The sequence below is a fragment of the Centrocercus urophasianus genome, unplaced genomic scaffold (assembly GCF_019232065.1).
Source record: "Centrocercus urophasianus isolate 14NV4802_14NV808 unplaced genomic scaffold, USGS_Curo_1.0 seq_12, whole genome shotgun sequence".
In the NCBI taxonomy this organism is placed as follows: domain Eukaryota; kingdom Metazoa; phylum Chordata; class Aves; order Galliformes; family Phasianidae; genus Centrocercus; species Centrocercus urophasianus.
This window is the reverse complement of record NW_024884364.1, coordinates 28,196,257-28,214,331: the sequence shown is the minus strand read 5'-3', so window position 1 is coordinate 28,214,331 and position 18,075 is coordinate 28,196,257. Positions and strand designations below refer to the sequence as shown.

The 18,075-nt window shown below is 44.3% G+C and overlaps 1 protein-coding gene across 6 annotated transcripts in view; it reads left to right on the top strand.

Annotated features, from left to right (window-relative positions):
- Positions 1-18,075, top strand: part of TIAM1 (TIAM Rac1 associated GEF 1) — a 143,586-nt gene that overhangs the window by 53,157 nt on the left and 72,354 nt on the right. For 4 of the 6 annotated variants that reach the window (XM_042810473.1, XM_042810471.1, XM_042810474.1 and 1 more), the window contains one exon: positions 8,784-9,763. In XM_042810473.1, coding sequence (XP_042666407.1) covers positions 8,795-9,763 — 969 coding nt within the window. In that variant the 5' untranslated portion in view covers positions 8,784-8,794. Of the gene's footprint in view, positions 1-3,800; positions 3,980-8,783; positions 9,764-18,075 lie in introns of all 6 variants that reach the window. The other 2 variants (XM_042810472.1, XM_042810470.1) reach the window with 2 other exon arrangements.

The window sequence follows — 18,075 nt, the reverse complement described above, 5'->3', positions numbered from 1 at the left end:
CATCCATCCATCCATCCATCCATCCATCCATCCATCCATCCATCCATTATCTGTACATCCATCTCCCGTGTGTTGCTATGTTTTGTTTTGCCAAGGGCAGCTCAGAAATACAGGATGAGGAGAGAACTGTCAGGGCAGCAGGACCCTGGAGCACGCTAGAGCATTTACTTTTTTCTCAGGGTAGATGCTACCATTGATTTTGGCAGCAATTCATGTTAACAAGTGGTAATAAAGGCTAACAAAATATGGCCTCCGGTTACAAGTAAAGTGATTCACCGTTTCAGTAGGCAGGATCGAACACTGAAGCTACAGTGGTTTGGAATAGGATTGGATAGTGGGTGGAGAATACAGCCCAAAGGTACTGATTAACATTAAATATTTTCTGTATCAAATGACTGCTGTTTCCTGTCGATGTATATCCATCCTGGTGTTTTGCAGTAGAATGTGTGAGGGCTTCACAAAGCTGGATGAAGATTTGTGTAATGACTAACTGTCTCACATTTGCAGTTGCATTTTGAATCTGACAAAACCAGCCAGCATAAAATAGAAAAGTAAAAATAGAATTGAAGGAGAGCTGTCGTTCTTCTAGCCAGCTTTTTGTGTTTGCTGGACAAGGAGATATACTGCATGCTAATTTTTCCTTGCTGGACAGGAAAGGTTCTGCTTTGAAAAGGAGGCTTTTAGAAAGCTGTAGCTTTCATATTTTTCATCCATTAAAGCTCATGCTGAGTGTCTGCAAACAGAAAGAAAGCAAGTGTGCTGATGTTTTTTCCTTAGTCTTCTGTCTTTGTAAACTCATCGTATGAAAGTCAAAACTCTCTTTGCTGTACCTAGAATCACAGGTAGCAGATGTGATGAATAACTAGGTGCTCCTTTAATATATTCTTCTTCCTTACTATGCTCTCATTTAATCCATTCATCGTGGCTTGCTGCAAGCTCTCTCAGTTTGAACTGACTTAAGCTGCTGTGTTCTGAGCCCTGTGGGAACTCCTTGGCCTGATTTTTCAAGGCACTGTTTTGTGGCTATGAAATAAATACAGCTGTGCTACTTCCAAGCCTTCAAAGAACAAGGAGTTGCACTGATATATGTAGACATTAGCATACATGCATGCACACATGCATCATAGATGTGTACATATATCTGTTTGTGCATGCACGTTTGCAGGAGCCGGCTCTGAGACTGAATATTTGGTCTCAAGCATAGATTGAAAATCTTCCTCTGATGGTTCTTTTCTAATGAGGTGGGCTGTTCCAAGCGTGCCTGCTTGCAGCTGTCTGTCAGCCCTGAGAGTGGTTGCTGTGAGATACTGGTAATCTGAGCATGCAGTTAGCTGCCCCTTGATCAGGCTCTGCTTGCATAGCAAGTGTCCAGGAACACCTAATGCAAATCCTGCGAGGGATTTGGGAAGCAAGCTGTAACAAACCATTTTGCTTCTTTTGCTTCTGTTTTTTCTCCTCATGGAGGAGAGCATACATCCCTTTTTGCCTCAGGGACTTCCCTTTGGCTGTTGGCTTGTGTGAGGGGAGACCTCATTGAAGGCTTCCACATGAAGGACCCACAGAGCTACTGAGCAGGAGAGCTGGGGCTGCTGGGGTGAAGTACAGAGTGTGGAGATGAGGACCATTGCAGTGCGTGTAATGACAGGCAAAGATAAATATGAAAACCTGATGTTTTCCTTGAAAGGTGCAGCTTGCTTTCATTTGAGAAAGTCTCTCCAAGTTGAAGAAGTTAATAGGAACAATCGTTTTCAGAAAGGAAACATAATCTTCTGAAGGAACTGTGTGTGCATGAACAGTCATCGTTCTTGCAATGGATGTTGCCAGCCCTTCAGACGCAGTAGAGCTTAGTGAGAATTTGGATCGCTCAGCTACCAGTTCTGGGTCTCCACTTTGGATCTTTTCACCTTTTTAACAAACAAGGCAATTCGTTTAAATTTTGATGCAGAGTGTGAGTAGAAGCAGAGGATAATTTACACTGGAGGAGCAAAGCAGTGTGTGGAGCAGGGCACATTGTGGCTAGTATTTTGCAGAAGTGAGCAGAGTTGGCGTCAGGCTGGAGCAGATCTTTCTGACTGAATTACAGACTCCTCAAAAACCACTTCATGATGGAAAACCTGATAAATGCTCAGCCACATCTGTATTTTTCCTCTTTTGGACACGTTTTCTGTGGCCACAGCAGACAGATCTGAAAAAAAGATTATCACAAATCCTATTTCTTTGGAGGTGAGGAATGTACTTCATAGGATTATCCGTCATGCGGTGGATGCAGGTGGAAAGCCTCTTGCCTGCAGGACCTTGTTTGTCAGCAAGATTCCTGACTTATAAACTATTGGCAGCTGGCATGATAATGAGTCCATTTCAATATAAATGAGCTTCATTTTATTAATTTCTGTCAGCTCCTGAGCAATTCATGAACCGCTTTTCAGACAGAACTCAACCAATAGCTTGGGGGGAGAGGGGGAGGTGAGGAACAGAGAGGGGAACATGAAGGAGGAAAAAGAAGACGCGAATGTTTTCAATTTGGAAAGGAGCCGATGACGCTCATTTCTTTTGAGAACCCAGCCAAATGGGGATCACAGTTTCCCCACCAGATAGCTCTAATAACCTGATAGGCATTGGTAATCTCATCCAAAGCCTTTTGTTTTGTTTTTCTTGAGTCTTTTGGAGGTATGTGTAAGTTGTACAGCTGGGCTTGCAGCATTTTGTTGACACTATTGCAGAGCCATGGAGGAGCAACTGTGTGACTGGAGCTGGTGTGGGCAGAGCCCTGGCTCCTCTGGTGGGCTTGTGGTGCCTACAGGACCGGTCCCTGTGTGTCTTCCAGTCATACCAAGCTAAGAAATTGCTTGGGCTTGTGCATGAGCACCTATGTGACTTCAGGACTGTTCTGATGACTGGCCTAAGGCCTAGGTAGGCACAGGCTGTCTCTTGTATCCACGCTTTTGTGGGTGCAATTAACCCCAAGAGCTTTTCACCGTGCACAAAAACGCATGTAAACGCTCTGCTGTATGCCTCTGATTTGTCCTTGAAAAATGTTAATGAAATCACTGCTGGGATTACTACCCTTTTCATAAATCAGGCTGTCGGCACAGAGGCATTTTGTCTGGGACCTCTTGGTTTCAGGCCTTTCTTGGGTGGTTTGCCTCTAGAGAGTAAGCCAGTGTCCCTCAGAGGGTGCCTTGGTGAGAGGTCATGTTTGGAGGCCATGTCAGGACAAGGGGAAACGGCCGGAAACTGCAGCATAGGAAGTTCAGCACAAATGTGCGCAAGAACTTCTTTACGGTGAGGTGACGGAGCACTGGAACAGGCTGCCCAGGGAGGTGGTGGAGTCTCCTTCTCTGGAGATGTTCAAGACCTGCCTGGATGCCTACCTGTGCCACCTGCTGTAGGGAACCTGCTTTGGCAGGGGGGTTGGACTCGATGATCTCTGGAGGTCCCTTCCAACCCCTACGATTCTGTAATTCTGTGAGCCCTGTCCAGGCAGCAGGCACAGGTGTGTTCTCTGCTCTGACTGCTCCTTTGCAGAGCACCTTCATTTCTTCAGGGAATTGTACTGCCAAAAGTGTCAGGATGAGGAGCTCTGTTTATTGAGCTCAAGGCATCTGATTGGGCTTTTCCTTTATTCTACTCTCATCAGATTGTATCATTCAAATTGAAACACGGCATTTGCATGCTGTATTGAACAATGTTTCCTAGGTAAGTGATGATAATAGGACTTGGCAGAATATGTCCTCCTGTATGGCCGTTCCTGCTAACCCTTTGTCTGATTTTTTTTTTTTTTCTCCCCTCTTTCTCCCCAGGTTTTTGGCATATAGTCATAGACTCTGACGAGGGAGTAATGGAGGCGCTGAGTGGCAGGTGCTGACAGCTTCTGCAATCCCAGTAACTGTTCATTTTGGTATCATTTGCAATTCTATACCTCTAAATGCCACAGTTCTCTTGGGGAAGGTTGCGCTGGATACCAGTATTGCCTTGGAAGGTACATGTGTGTCCATACATTTTCTTGAGGAGTTTGCTGTGTTTGTATAATGGTTCGTGGGAGGGGAAAAATTGGATAAGCTGCATGTGGTTTATGGTTACACCCATTTAGCAATACAAAGGCATTTGAATTGCTATCAAGCAGCTATTGATGACATCCCTTCCTCCCTCTCTCCTCTCTCCTCCTCTGATTTGAATCGCCTGCAGGGCCTTTTTGGAGTCCATCCCATGCTTTAGCATATACGAGAACGGCTTACAAAAAAGAAATGGCTGGTTAAAAGGCTCTTATTTGAAAACAATTAAATATACTGTTGGAGTTTCTGGGAAACTCAAAGACATACTGTAGAATTTCAGTCTCCTTCTTGCTCTTTTGAAAAAGCGCACGTTGATTACAATAAAATATGTATGTTTGCACTTGGTTATTAGCCTTGTACATTTTTCTGTGTGGTTCTTGTGAGTTCAGTAAAAATCTTTGTTGTTGGCTGGAAGATTTGCGCAGAAGTTTATTTCTGTAGAATCATTGCTCACTGTGGATTTAATCATTGTTCTGGTTCTCACAACCTTCAAGCTTCGCTCCAGGAGAAAAATACAGATTTGTCACCAGGGCCTCCTACTAGAAATCTAAATTTAAATTGGCAATCTGTTGTCTTGCGAGGTGCTTCAAATTTGGTTGAAAGTTAATAATATGTCAGATTTTCTCCTGGAATCTAAAGGCCCAACTTGTTGGAATTTGGAGAGTTAGTAACATAGGTTTACTTTGAACAAATATTTTGGCTTCGTAATATTTTTAAGGAATACTTAATATTGAGGAGAAGGGAAGAGAAACAAAAATTACAGATTTCAAATGAAATGATGTTCTTAGATTGGACCATCATCAGTGGTCATTTGGAATATGATCTTCTGTATCTGTAACCATTTTATATGACTCAGCCAGCAAAGACTCAGCAGGTCAGCTAGAGTTCAACCAGTCTGTGTAGGGCAGTTGATAGAAGGAGCATTGTTTTTTCCAAAGATTTGCTGCAGAATTTTTGTTCTCCCTGGTGATATCCTAATGTTGATATCACAGTCACATACTGAGTCTTTGTTTTCCATGATAAAAATAATTAAAAAAAAACTTACTGTCTATCGGTGTGCAATAGACAGACCTTCCTGATCCTTCCTGGACTTCCATGACTGATATTTTCCCTATTCTGAACCAGGATGGAACGGATCTTGTAGGAGAGGGAGCCTTTTCCCAGAGCAGTCATAGCTCGATGGTCAGGCTGCCCCTCGAGGATGTGGAGGAACAAAGTCACAGCCCCTTGTTTGCTTCACTTGGGCTGCAGATACAGATCTTGGTCTTCTGCTTCTTTGGCAAGTGACTGAGTCACTGAGCTGGTATCTCCTCTAGGAGACGTGCCTGTCTCCCCGCTTGGGTTTTCATGTGTCTTCCTCTTGGAATGGAGAAGTCTTTCATCAAAACCTGCCTATTCCCACAAAAAATTTGGGTTTTGATGAATCGACATTTTCTGCTGAAAAATTTCCAGCTGGTTCTGCTTGTGATAATGGTCTGTGTGCACTAAATCTCTGCTGGCTTTGGAGAATAATTCAGAACAGATTTTTGACACGTCGCAATCCTTGGCCATGCTTGACAAACCTGTTTAAAGCATCAAGACGTGTCACACTTGATTTATGTAGTATCCTGTGGGTACCTCAGTAGGTCTTTAATGGTCACCTTTGGATTCAGGCAGGCGAGCTAACAAGGGGAGCCTTTGTCCTATCAGCGTTTACGTGCAAGACCCATTAATATGACTCATTTTCTTAATTTGACACAGATTTTTTTCATTGAGTGTGCTAAATTCAGTTAAGCCGTAGACAGGCAGCATCTGGCAGTTGTGGCTGGAGCAGTTGGAGGCGTTTCTGCCCCAGGGTGTCTGCTGCCTCACTCCTGCTAGCTGAGGACACTGCATCTGCACCACGGCCGTCCCTGCCACCTTCTCCCCCCCTCCTCTGGCTCATACATGGCTCTACAGCCATGCTGCCTGTCCTCACTGCATCTGCAGGTGGGCTTCCTTGTGCTGGTGCTGGTGCACATGCGTTCAGCTCATTACCCCAGCAAAACTAAGCTTTAAAAATAGTCTTGTTTTCCTTCTCAGTTTAATTTTTCCCATTTTGGTGAACTTGACTGCAAGATCCTATAAACACCTGAACTGGTTTGGGGGCAACTAGTGGAAACTAGTGGGACTTGCATGCATGTCAACCTGCAGCATATAGCTGGGGAAGATGGAGGGATTGCGGTAAGGCTTCACTCTGCGTGCAGGAGCAAGCTCTGGGCTAATCACCTGGATAGTAGCAGTCTGCAGGATTTGCAAAGGCATCCTCACCTAAAGCACCAATACCTAGAATTAAAAAGGGACAGCTATTTACTTTGAAGTCTGGCACTTCTCGCAGGTATCTAGCAGATACTTCTCATTGTGTGAAACTGCTCAGTAAACATTCCTGTAGCTGTCTGCTCTGTGGAAGAAAGATTTTCCTCCTTACAGGAGAGCCTTTTCTGGCTGGGGATGCAGCCTGGGCTGCTGCTTCTTTTTGGTTTGGTGTCATTCTGCCTGGTGTGCATGGATTCTACTTCGAGGTGGTGGCACAGTGCTGCTTTCTGCAGCACAGTGTTTTCATCAGCAAGTGTGCTTGGCTGTGCAGTGCGCTAGGACACTCCTGCCCTTCTGCAGCTCCATATCAAAAGGTAAAGAGCCTCTCTTTAATTTTTCATGGTTTCAAGAGAACTTTTAGAATTGCTTTTTCTCCTTAAATAGATACTGAAGTGATGGTTTCATTGCTGGAGATGAGGGAAAAATGACTGCATGCTCTGATGTGCTTTGCAGCTAGTGGAAATCCTTTCAAATGAAAGTATGGTTAGTAAGAATTTCGGAATCAAAGCAGCTAAAAGTATTACCCCAAGAGAGTTTCTTTTGCAAGAGGGGGAGTGTTGAGGTCTGGCTTTAGGCATCAGTGTGGAGAACAAAATGCAGGTTTTGTGCTCTAAAGTGCTTCAAAAGTAGCCAGCTGATGTTTTTTTTTCTGTCCAGTCCATATCAGAGGTCTGTAGCTTCTAAGGAATAATAAACCCTGCCTGGGGATTTATAATGCTGTTACTTTTTTTTAGATTAAAACCTACTCTCTGTTCAGCACATTTATTTTTCTAAACGGTGCATGATAACCAAGCCTCGTGACAGTCAATGGGAGTTCAGCCATTACATTCAGTAGACACAGGATATTTCCTGGTATGGTTTCCTTGGCACGTGACTATATTTACTTTAGATACCGAAATGTCCAGATATTTCTGGAGGCGCCCGTTGCTCTGGCACTGAGCAGACTTTTAGCCTCAGATGCGACCTACCTAGCTGGGCAGAAATACTAAGTAGTGTCCTCTGTTTTCAGAAATGTTACTATATAAGCTGAGTTCCACTCCACGTATCCAGAGCAGCCTACGGCAGAACTGCTGTGCCCACATTTAACGCAGTCAATTCATTGCTTTTGGTGTATTTCATGTAGGGTTAATTCAGTTTCATGCAATAGTGATATTGTATATTTAGATAGTGAGGGAGCACGCATGGGCACATTCAGCCTGTGAATACTTGGCTCAATACTCATTGGCATGTCCTGTTAAAGGAGAAGAAATGGCCTGGAGAAATTAAAACCTCCAGAATATTTTACTGTCGAGACAGAGTTCTTTTTTTCAACCCAGACTGGTAGAAGTACCTTAGAATGAGGAAGCTTTGTCTTGGAATTTCTGTTAAAGATTAATGGACTATTTATCTAAATATAATTGTCTTATGTGTAATTCAGGATCCCTCCTATTTAATTTTGAATGGCCATGTACTTTAGCATTTACTTTTCTTGCTCTTCATCTTGCTCTTTGGTCAGAAGGAACCAATACTACTAAAAAAATATTTCTGACATTTGTTGAGTGAGAGCACAGATCTCAAAGTGTTTTCCAAGGCTGAATCCAGATCATGACTCCCATCTGCTAGATGGGAAACCTGTTTCAGGGAGGGGCATGCATAACTTAATAATGCAGGAGGCTGGATGTGGAGAAGGGGACAGAAACCCAGTCCCTATCTTCCAGCTTGATTTTCTCTTTGCTAGATCAAAGTGCTTAGATCTAGCTATCTGCTTCAGAGTGAGCAGAAAGGAAAGGTTATTTTTGTATAGTCTGAGTCACTCATGATAATGTATTTTTCATAATACAGCTCTCTTGTGTGGGGATCTTTGTACCTGATTAACGTTGCTCTGTTTTTTGTTCCAGAAATCAAACCTATCATTAGCTTGCTAACAAATAGTTGAATTTGTACTTTGCTATTTGGTGCTTCAACTTGTGGTTCCTAGCAAAAAAAAAAGCGAAATCTCAAATAAAGATGTTTGTCCTTCTACTTTTTGGTGTCTCGTTGCATGCAGAGAAACAGTCATGCCTATCCACTTGTTGATTTTTTGAATTTATATTGTTGGCTAGAATTGTGAAGGATTAGTTAATATCAGTAGTCAAGTAAGCATGTGCGTGGCTGAGATTAATAGTGTACCTTCTGATAAACTGGCTCCAGACCAGACCACTATTCAAGGTTCAGTCCTTCCCTCTTCTACGCTCATCATTCACCCTGGCATAGCAATGATCTGCCTTCTTTCTTTGTACTGATTTATCTGATTTGTAACTGTAAGGAGCTGGTACAGTTGCCAGCTCCCTTAATTAATTGTTGAACTGTTGAATTACTGTAACCGCTGCTACAGCAAGCCTTGCTGACTTTAATGGTCCCTGATCTTTCCCCTTGCAGACTGTGAAGCCATGGGAAACGCGGAAAGCCAAAACGTAGAGCATGCCTTCTATGGAGACAAGCACGCCAGCCTGGGCCGCAAGCACACATCACGTTCACTTCGCCTCACCAATAAAGCTTCTCGCCGGACCAGACACGCTTCTTCTGGCAAAATTATCCACAGGAACTCAGAGGTGAGCACCCGCTCCAGCAGCACCCCCAGTATCCCCCAGTCTCTGGCAGAGAACGGTCTGGAGCCCTTTACCCAGGAGGCCAACCTTGAGGACTTTGGGAGCCCAATCTGGGTGGACCGTGTGGACATGGGCTTGCGGCCCGTCTCCTACCACACCGACTCCTCTGTTACGCCCAGCATGGACAGCAGTACTGTGCTCACTGCAGCCTCTGTGCAGAGCATGCCCGACTCTGAGGAGAGCCGGCTGTATGGAGAGGAACCACCATTCCTGGCAGAAGGCGACGGGAGGCTGCGCCGGTACGCGCCAAACGGGACGAGGTTCGTGGAGACAGCCAGCTTCAAGAAGAAACGCTCCAAATCGGCCGATATCTGGCGGGAGGACAGCCTGGAGTTTTCACTTTCTGACCTCAGCCAGGAGCATTTGACAAGCAATGAGGAAATCCTGGGCTTGGCCGAAGAGAAGGATGTTGAGACGGCCCGGGGAACGGAGGCTGAGTGCAGCCCCCAGCAGTTGGTTGGCTGCCAGCGTGCTAACTCCATGAGTGACTTGTACTCCCCCAAAGCCCCAAGTGCTACAATAAATGGGGGCCCACGCAATGCTTTTGGAGGGTACTGCCGGAATTTAGTGTCTGACATCCCAGACATTGGCAGCCGTAAGATGGCATCTGGTGCTGCCGAGGATGCGCCTTCCTACAGTAACTACAATACGCTGCCCTGCAGGAAGTCCCATTGCCTTTCAGAAGGAGCCACCAACCCACAGATGAGCCATAGTAACAGCATGCAGGGCAGGAGGGCAAAAACTACTCAGGTAAGGCCATCTTTTTCTCATAAAAGGGGAAGCCTGTAGTATTTGCCAGGCTATTTCTGTAGATAAAGGTATTCCAGGTTCCTCCAGGCTCTGTTTTTGTTCAACACCTCTGTTCCAGGAAGCAGCAACAGGGGACTGTGTCCAGGCAAGAGCTGAACCAAACAGTCTCAGGAGGTGGCTTCGATACATCAGTGCAGCGTTCCTTCTCTGCAGCTCTATTTGGGTCTTTTCCACTCTATGCAATCTCTGGAGAAGATTGCTAGTAAAGATCTTCTTGTGTATTTTACAGAGCTGACGGTGCCTTTTCCTTTCAGGGTAGCTGCCAAAACCAATCACTCTGCCCGGGAGCTCACACACGTTGCTTCTCCCCTCTCTGCCCTCTCTGCCCCCTCTCCCCCTCCTGCACGCACGCACACATGTACTCCTCATGGTTGAAAGCAAAGGAGAAATCTGCATTTCCCCTCCACTTCATTATAAATGCTTGCTGGGCTGAAATTTCACTCTTTTAATTAATGGTGTTCACATCTGTGCAAAGCATCACCCAGTAACAGTGGTCTCTGGAGGAGACTGCCAGTGCTGCAAGCTGCTTTGCTCACCCGCTGCAGACTGAAGAATGATGGAGGGTGTGTGGAGAAGATGCTGATTCTAGCCTGGGAGGACATCGTAGCCATCATCCATTACAGGCAGCAAGGAGCCAAGACAAGCTTCTCTATCTGCTGCCCCTCCTGCCCTCCAGACAGTATTTGTGCGACCTTTGTTCTGATGGCTCCTGTTGGGTTTGCGTTGTGTTTTGTCCTGCTTTGCTGTGTTCTGCCTGGTTGAGTTACACAGTGCTGCCTGGTGCTGCAAACAGCAATTCTGTAAAGGGCAGACTGCTCTTAGAGGGGGTTGAAGAAAGGGTTTTCAAATCCTGACCACCTGTACAGCTCACATGTGGCGAACACTTTGTAGGAATGCTGTGCTTGTTTTAACTTTGTTTAGTTTACTTGCTGAACCTTCTCAGAGCAGAGCTCCAGCTGCTTCATAGAAGAGGCTCTCTGGCATTTTTCAGTGTCAACTATTTCCTAGCTGTGGGCATCTGCTTAGAAAAATGGCTGAGGGGCACAGACAAAGCAGTCTGACTGCACAGGTCAGAGCTGTGTGCTAGATTGCACGCTTCAGTGGCTCCTCTGATTTTATAGCATGTTCTCGTACAGATGCCGTGCGGCATACGCACCGCACCGCGTGACCCAGAAAAAGAAAAAGCAGCACATTGCAAAAAAGCATCAAGGTTGGAGGCCAGCAGTTGTCTTGCCACTGGGCTGAGCTTTCAGCAGGACACTAATGTTAGAGAGAAAGAGACAAGGCTCAACAGCATGAGTAAGGTGGCAGCGTGCCGTGGCATAGGTGCGGGGCTGCCTCTGTGCACAGGGCTGTGGGAAGGCAAGAGGAGCCCCCCCTGCAGCTGGAGGGAGGACGTCGGCTGGCACCGACTTGTGAGAGCTGATGGGAAGGGGTTGCTGAGTGACTTACCGGCTGTGCTTGATCTGTGGGGATATGCTGCTTCTAAATATAAAGATGACACGCTAAAACAGATGCTGCAGCGTCCCACAACAGCAGCTTTGTACTTCCAAATCAGCCCTTTATTTTTGGAAGTATTTTTACAGGGAGAGCGCATAAGCCCTTTGGTGCAGGCAGTGCAAGATAAAAAGGAAGAGGAGAACAACAAAAGCAAGATGTTATTTGGAAGCCCTGAACGTAACAGCTTTCATGAAAGATTATTAGGTGCAATGCTGCCTACAGCACTCTTTCAAGTGTATTTAAGAAAAGGGGAGCAGTGTCACTGGTGATAAGTGAAGCACTTATTTTTCTTCTGGGCGTCTATCCTGCTATTAAGAAAATTCCTCTGAGGAACTTAAGTGAAAGTCATGAATTTGCGAACCATGTTCAGCTATACCCAAGGAAATGGCTTGTGGAATGGTTTCACTAGGTGCATCTCCTGAGCCTGGAGACAAACAGTGGCTATGAGGAGGCTTGGCACTGATCATTACCACAAATAAAATCAAGAAAATTAATGCTTTGGAGAAGTTAATATTCCTTCCAAGCCTTTAATCCTAGCAGCATACAGTAAGTATAAGATACTTGTCAGTAGTGAAGGCATGTTAGATGTAACCTACCTTCAGCAAGAATGGGGCAGTGTCTGTCATTATGTGTTTGAGTGAAAAGGAAGTCCAAATTTGCACATAAAATAAAAGGATGGGTTCCCTGGTAAAGCTCAGTAGGTGGTTTTGGATAGGGTGAGAAGAGGGAAGCTACCAACCTGTCCTTGCACTTTGTCCCCAGTCTGAAAACATCTCAGCACTTCACTCACATGACAACACTAGGGTGAAGAAGAGCATGATGGTTACCCCAGCATACAGGTGCAAGCTGAGATGTAGATCTGTTGGCCTTACTGCTTAGCTGTTACTGTGCTCCTTGGCACTGCACTGGCCTGTGCCTGCTGGTGCTCAAGCACAACTTTGAGAATTGTTTCCTTCTGCCTCTCCCAGGCCCAGGCTTTCAATGCTTTTTCAATGGGCTTCACATCCTTAATGACCCCCTTATCATTAGCTTTCAGTTTTTGTGGTGTACTGACCAGAGCTGCTGGAAAACAAGCTTGGTTGTATCATAGTATGGACATGCTGGACGTGTAAGGACAGCTCTACAAATTTTGGTGTAATGCCTTATCCATTGGTTTTCTGGAAGTACATGGCTTACATTAAAGGTAGAGAAAAAGAAAAAGAAAATCTCTTCCTTCCAAATTTAAACCTTAAATTGAACTGTGGGAGTCACTTTCCACTAATTGAGAGGGAAAGCCTTTTAATATTGGAGAGACAATTACATTCAATATATGCTAGCGATTAATATTCACAGAGTGGCTTTGGTGCTCCCACGCAGCAGTTCTGTTTTTTGTAACATTTTAACATTAAGGATTTAGATCGACTGAAGTGAGACTTCCCGTAGAGCTCTGCTGGGATCCTGGTTTGGCTTTTGGAACTGATGTGATGTAGGTGGGAAAAGCTTAATTGGCTGACATTTTCACCCATTTTTGCTTGAAGAGATACAACCTCCTGTTGGATACAGCTTGTTCTGGCTGTGGGTTGTGAGATCCCCACGATCCTATAGCTGACTAGTTGGGATCCGGATTTCTGTGAAATGGCTCTGTTGTGTCCTGCTCACAGCTAAACACATGCATGCTGGAGATTCCCTCCTCCTTTGGGAGGGTGTTCACAGGGGAACTGTAACCTCATACTCTCCTGCTGCTAAGAGCTCTCATTAGAGTCTCAGGGTGCAGTTATGGAAGGGAAGCTCTGAGATATGGCTTAGTGCCACTTCCAAGCCCATCTTGTGTTCTCCTCTGGACCAAAACCTGAGACCTCCTTGGGCTTTCAGCACTGGTACTTGTTTAGCAGTTAAAAAACTAAGAGTAGAAGCTATGGGTGTATTGTCTCTTATGTGAAGGTATTTTACTAGCTGCATGGTATGTCTCCTGTGTGCACCATGATCCAAACAGAAATGCCAAAGCACTTCTTCTTGCTGGACCACTTAGGCATTAAAACATTGGCCTCTATCCTCTCTGGAGGCTCATTCCTCTGAGCTTTATAGTACAGCTTATGATTTCTTACAGAAAGCTCAGTTAACATTACAATTGTGCAGTCCAGGTTTATCACATAACTTTTGAGAAGGACCAGCAAGATGTTCTTCAGCTCTGCAGGGAAAGCAAATGTTTTTTTACAGCATCCTCAGTCCAGCATTTGTTGTGAACTGAACAGGGGGCTGGGGAACAAACTTCCTCTCTCACTTGGAAGCTGGGAGTGCTTCAGTGCCAGTGCCAGACTATGTCCTTGGCGCATTAAATCCCCCCTTGTAAAGATTTTTGTATTTATTGCTATTTTTAGGCCTCTTTAGGTAGCCTGAAGGAATTTGGGATTTCAAGTCTTTTAAAAAAAAAAAAAAAAATCCCGTGTATAAAGTTTTGCAGATATATGCAGGGGATAAAACCAGTTTTAGTGGAAACTAGATCAGGATATACACAGAAACCAGTCTAAAAATAATTTGGAGTATCTTTCCAGCTGATATTATTTTTTTACCATCTCGGGGAGTTTTATGACAGGTTATAGTATTTCATTACATTCTGCAGGATGGCTAAACTCCAGAGAGCTGACATTTTTCTGTATAAGTTGTGTGAAACTTCTTCACAAATGGTTTTGCGGTAGAGAATATATAGCCTCAAAATGTAGCAGGACCACACTGGGTCAAGCTCCCTCCAGCCTGGTATCTTGTTCCCCAGATCCTCAGTGCTCAGGAAAAGAAAGAAGGAAACTGGGAGAATACAGAGTGAACTTTCCTTGAGGGCATTCTCCCTGATCCCAGAAAACTAGCAATCTGAGGCTTCCTGAGCAAGGAATGCATCCAAGACTGTCAGATTGACCTGTCCCCCATGAGTTCCCTTTTTTGAAATCATTTTCTGCTTTTGGCTTTCCCTGCATCCTGTTCACTCTCTACATAACATTTCTGACCTTACAGCCTCCTGTTATGGCCCTCCTTGGTCATCACTTTTCCGAATGGAATATCTCCAGCAATTGAAGCTCTGCTCTTGTTAAAGTATTTCTGGACATTTCAGCCCAAAGTTTGGAAAACATCGCTGTTTGCAACGTAAATGTGATTCTTAATCAAATTGACCCAAATAATTTTGTGTTAGTCATTTGACTCCACACGGAGTCCAAGACAGACAGACAGGCTGCGGTGAAGTCGTGTGTCATTATATTGTAATTAATGACACATAGTTTAATAAATGCCTAAAAGTAAGATGTTAATGTTTTTCTCTTGGAGCGTGCATCTTAGTGATTACAGTCCTTGTTTGTGCAGTGCTGTGGTGCCTTCCAGGCTGACATTGTTCCAGAGGTCTAAGGTAGAGCTTGAGCCACAACCCATATCTCAGAATGGCAGAGGTCCTTGAATCGGATGGTTGAGCTTGGGTAACACAGTGGGCTCACTCCCACCATAGCGCATGGCTTAGCCAGCAACACTGACAAACCAGCCCTTAGGAAACAGCATCTCTTTTCTCAGCTGCTAGCCACAGGGCACTGACTTAAAGAAAGTGGTGGGATTAGGGCTAGGGGGAAAGGGATAAGCACTGCTTTTGGCAGAAGCCTAAGTGTATGCCAGCATAGACAGCCTGTGAGTCCACATTGCTGGTCCTGCTGATTCCCTATGCAGGGCATGCAACAGTCAGTGCTGTAGGTCTCAGTGCCTCCGGATGACAGACCCATTTGGCTCAGTCAAATGGGCTTTCTGTAGCCTGGTGAACTGGAAGCAGCTTCAGCTTGAGCCTGGAGGAAAGCTTGAACAGGGGGCTTCAGACCTGACCTGCCACTGCCAGATGGATGACATTAACACAGGTATTGCCTGTTCAGGATATTTTAAAGCAAACAGCAGGCACTCCCTTCAGAGCATGCAACTCTGCCCCAGTATTGTCAAGGAAAGGAGCATGTGAAAATGAGTGTTTTGGTCTCTGTTGGCAAATGTTTTGATATTCTTTCAAAGATTTTAGTTTGTTTTTCTTTCTTGACTCTTGGTCTGAAGCCAATGGAAAGCAAATTAGCAGTCCTGATATCTGATCTAGCTCCATTCAGTCATTTTTTTAAACAGCAGGACTTTGTCATTTGAAGAGCTTGCACCACTGGCTGTAACTGTATTCTCTGTTAAACTATATATACTGCACGTTTTTAGTTTCAAGTACTTTTCCACTTAAAAATCACAGTCAGGTTGCCCCAGCTGCCTGTTTGTTGGACTGTACTTACTTGGATGTACTTACTTTCCAGTGCTGTGCTTCTTTGCAGCGTTTCCTTTCAGAGTGCTTCAGCACGTGATCCTATCACTAGTCATCATCCCAGGTGGCAGACATTTCCCTGCTCTCTCAAGTTACGTGGTTGTTCAGGTGGACACCTCCAGACGATACGTTTCGATTTCAAGCTGCTATTCTAGCAGCTTTCTCTCTTTCCCTCTTCTACTCCCTCTGCTGCATTTTACTGGAAGAATTGCCTCTTCTTGGCACCAAGTGAACAAAAAGTAACCTAACCCTGTATTTTACTTCGAGGATTTTGGCTAGGCATGTTGCCATTTATTTAACTCGAGCACAGTTAGGCTGCTTGCATTAGTTTATGGTTAGCTCAATCTCTCTAGAAACTTTCTTCACATGGGTGGTCCACTGGGATGAAAGCAAGGTAAGTTTTGGGGGGTCCAGCATATTGTTTGGGAACAGAGAGATTAAACAATGTGGTGTTCAAGAGCTGTGAGACTTCCTCCAACTGCTGGGTGATGGAAAGTGGGCTTCCACTCCAAACCTGTGCAGGTGTCAGAAGCTGTATTGAAAGGTTCTGCGTGCCGGGACCACACTGTGAGAGGCTTTGCTGTATTATGGGTTGATTCTTATTCGTGGTATTATGTGCTTTATAATAGTCAGTGTTAAAGCCAGGCAAAAGTTGTTTTGCTCATGTCCCATGGTAGTGCTTTGTGCTGCTTCCTGCTAAGAGGTCTGTTGTCCCTTAACTGTGCATTATCTCACAAGCTTGGATTTCTCTCATGTTATTAAAAAGTAAAATGGAAACATCCTCCCTGTTCCCCTTTCCCAATACTTTAGCTTTTAGGGATGTGAAATTCAACTCACTGTCCAAATTGAACAGGTTACGGACTTGTGCCACAGTGTTTTCCTGACTCTCTAAAGAACTCTGCAGGATGCCATCGCAGCTTCATGAGGAACATTCATTTTCCACATTTGCTATCTCACAGCTGACACTCACAGCTGTACTTTCATGACTGTTCCTGTATGTCTATTGACTGCCTTTAAGGCATCTAAGTCAGCTAAGAAAACTTAGGCTCAGAGGGGGAAAGCACAGTGGGCTACAGTGATGATCTTTCTAGAAGGTCCCACATGTTGATTGGAAAATATCTATGGGGTCTACGAACCAAGAATGTTCTCAACCTCTGTGTTGGAGGCACCAAGCTGACATCATAGCCTAATATGGAGAGGAGAAGCCATGTATAAAACTGAGGTGATGGTCATATATAATCATTCAGAGTACTTTTTTGTTTGTTTGTTTTAATGAAGTTTTCAGTAAATTTAATTTCAGAGAACTGTGTTCAAAACCTGCATACTTGTAGAACTACTCCACGCTGCTTTAATAACATATGTAATGTGTAATATTATTGCTATTTTTAATTTTGACCCTTTCAGATATCTGAAGAACAACTATGTGACTGCACTGAGGTGAATACACAGATGTAGAAACTATATCTTTTTCTACGTATCAGATCTTTTTTGAATTCCTAGAAGTAACAAACTCTATATCTCAGACTGGTATCCACATACTGATTACAATTGGCTTGTAACAGTTCCTCATCGGACTTGGGATCCCTCCTTGAAGTATAGACAGGACCCAACCAATCCATTGCAAATCTGCCATTTGCCCATGGTGATTTGTGACTCTCAGTTTATTTCTCCAAAGCCTCCTGGCTAGTACCTACAGTATTGTCCTGTTGTATACAGGCCCGTAGATACCATCAAAACCTTCTTCAGTATCAAGTCCCAGCATCTGGTGGAGAGGAAACTTTGTTACCATGCTAGCTGGTTTTCTCTAAGGTGTTATTGTAATCTATCTGACTTTACGAGTGGACATGATGCAGTGTGTTAGTAACAGAGCTCAGAATTGTATTCCTCCAGACAGAATGAGCTTTGGAGTTGTTTCTGTGTTTCTCAGTTGCAACTTTAAACCCATTTCTCCTACTCAGCTTTCAACTGAAATATATTATTTATCTTTTCTTTCTGACTCTTTTCAAGACGAGTAGGTCTTCTAATGTATTTATTAGTGGGTGTTCAAGTAACTCTGAAGAAATAAGTTCATTTTGTTTTTGAGCACACTGTACCTTAAAAGAACTCTTTAACCAACAAATGAGCGTGGATTTAACACTGAAAAGAAAGGCAAAGCAGTATCAGGACAACCTTTTTCCTAGTGGGAGCTTCAAAGAGACACCAGACACATAAAAGCATGCAAACAATCAGGTTGCTTACCCGTTCTATTTTAAACGTATTCTGTGGTACTTGCATAACTAGCAACCAGACAGGTTGTGTGCAGTTTCAGGATGTTGCTGAATGTCAACACCTTACTGCTCTGTTGCTCAACAGGACAGGGAACAGAATATTTGTGTCCTCCTGGAGGGAGCCCCTTCCAAGAAAAACAAAACAGGCAGTCACTTTTTACCAACTTTCAATGTAATGGTTAATTCAGAAGAAA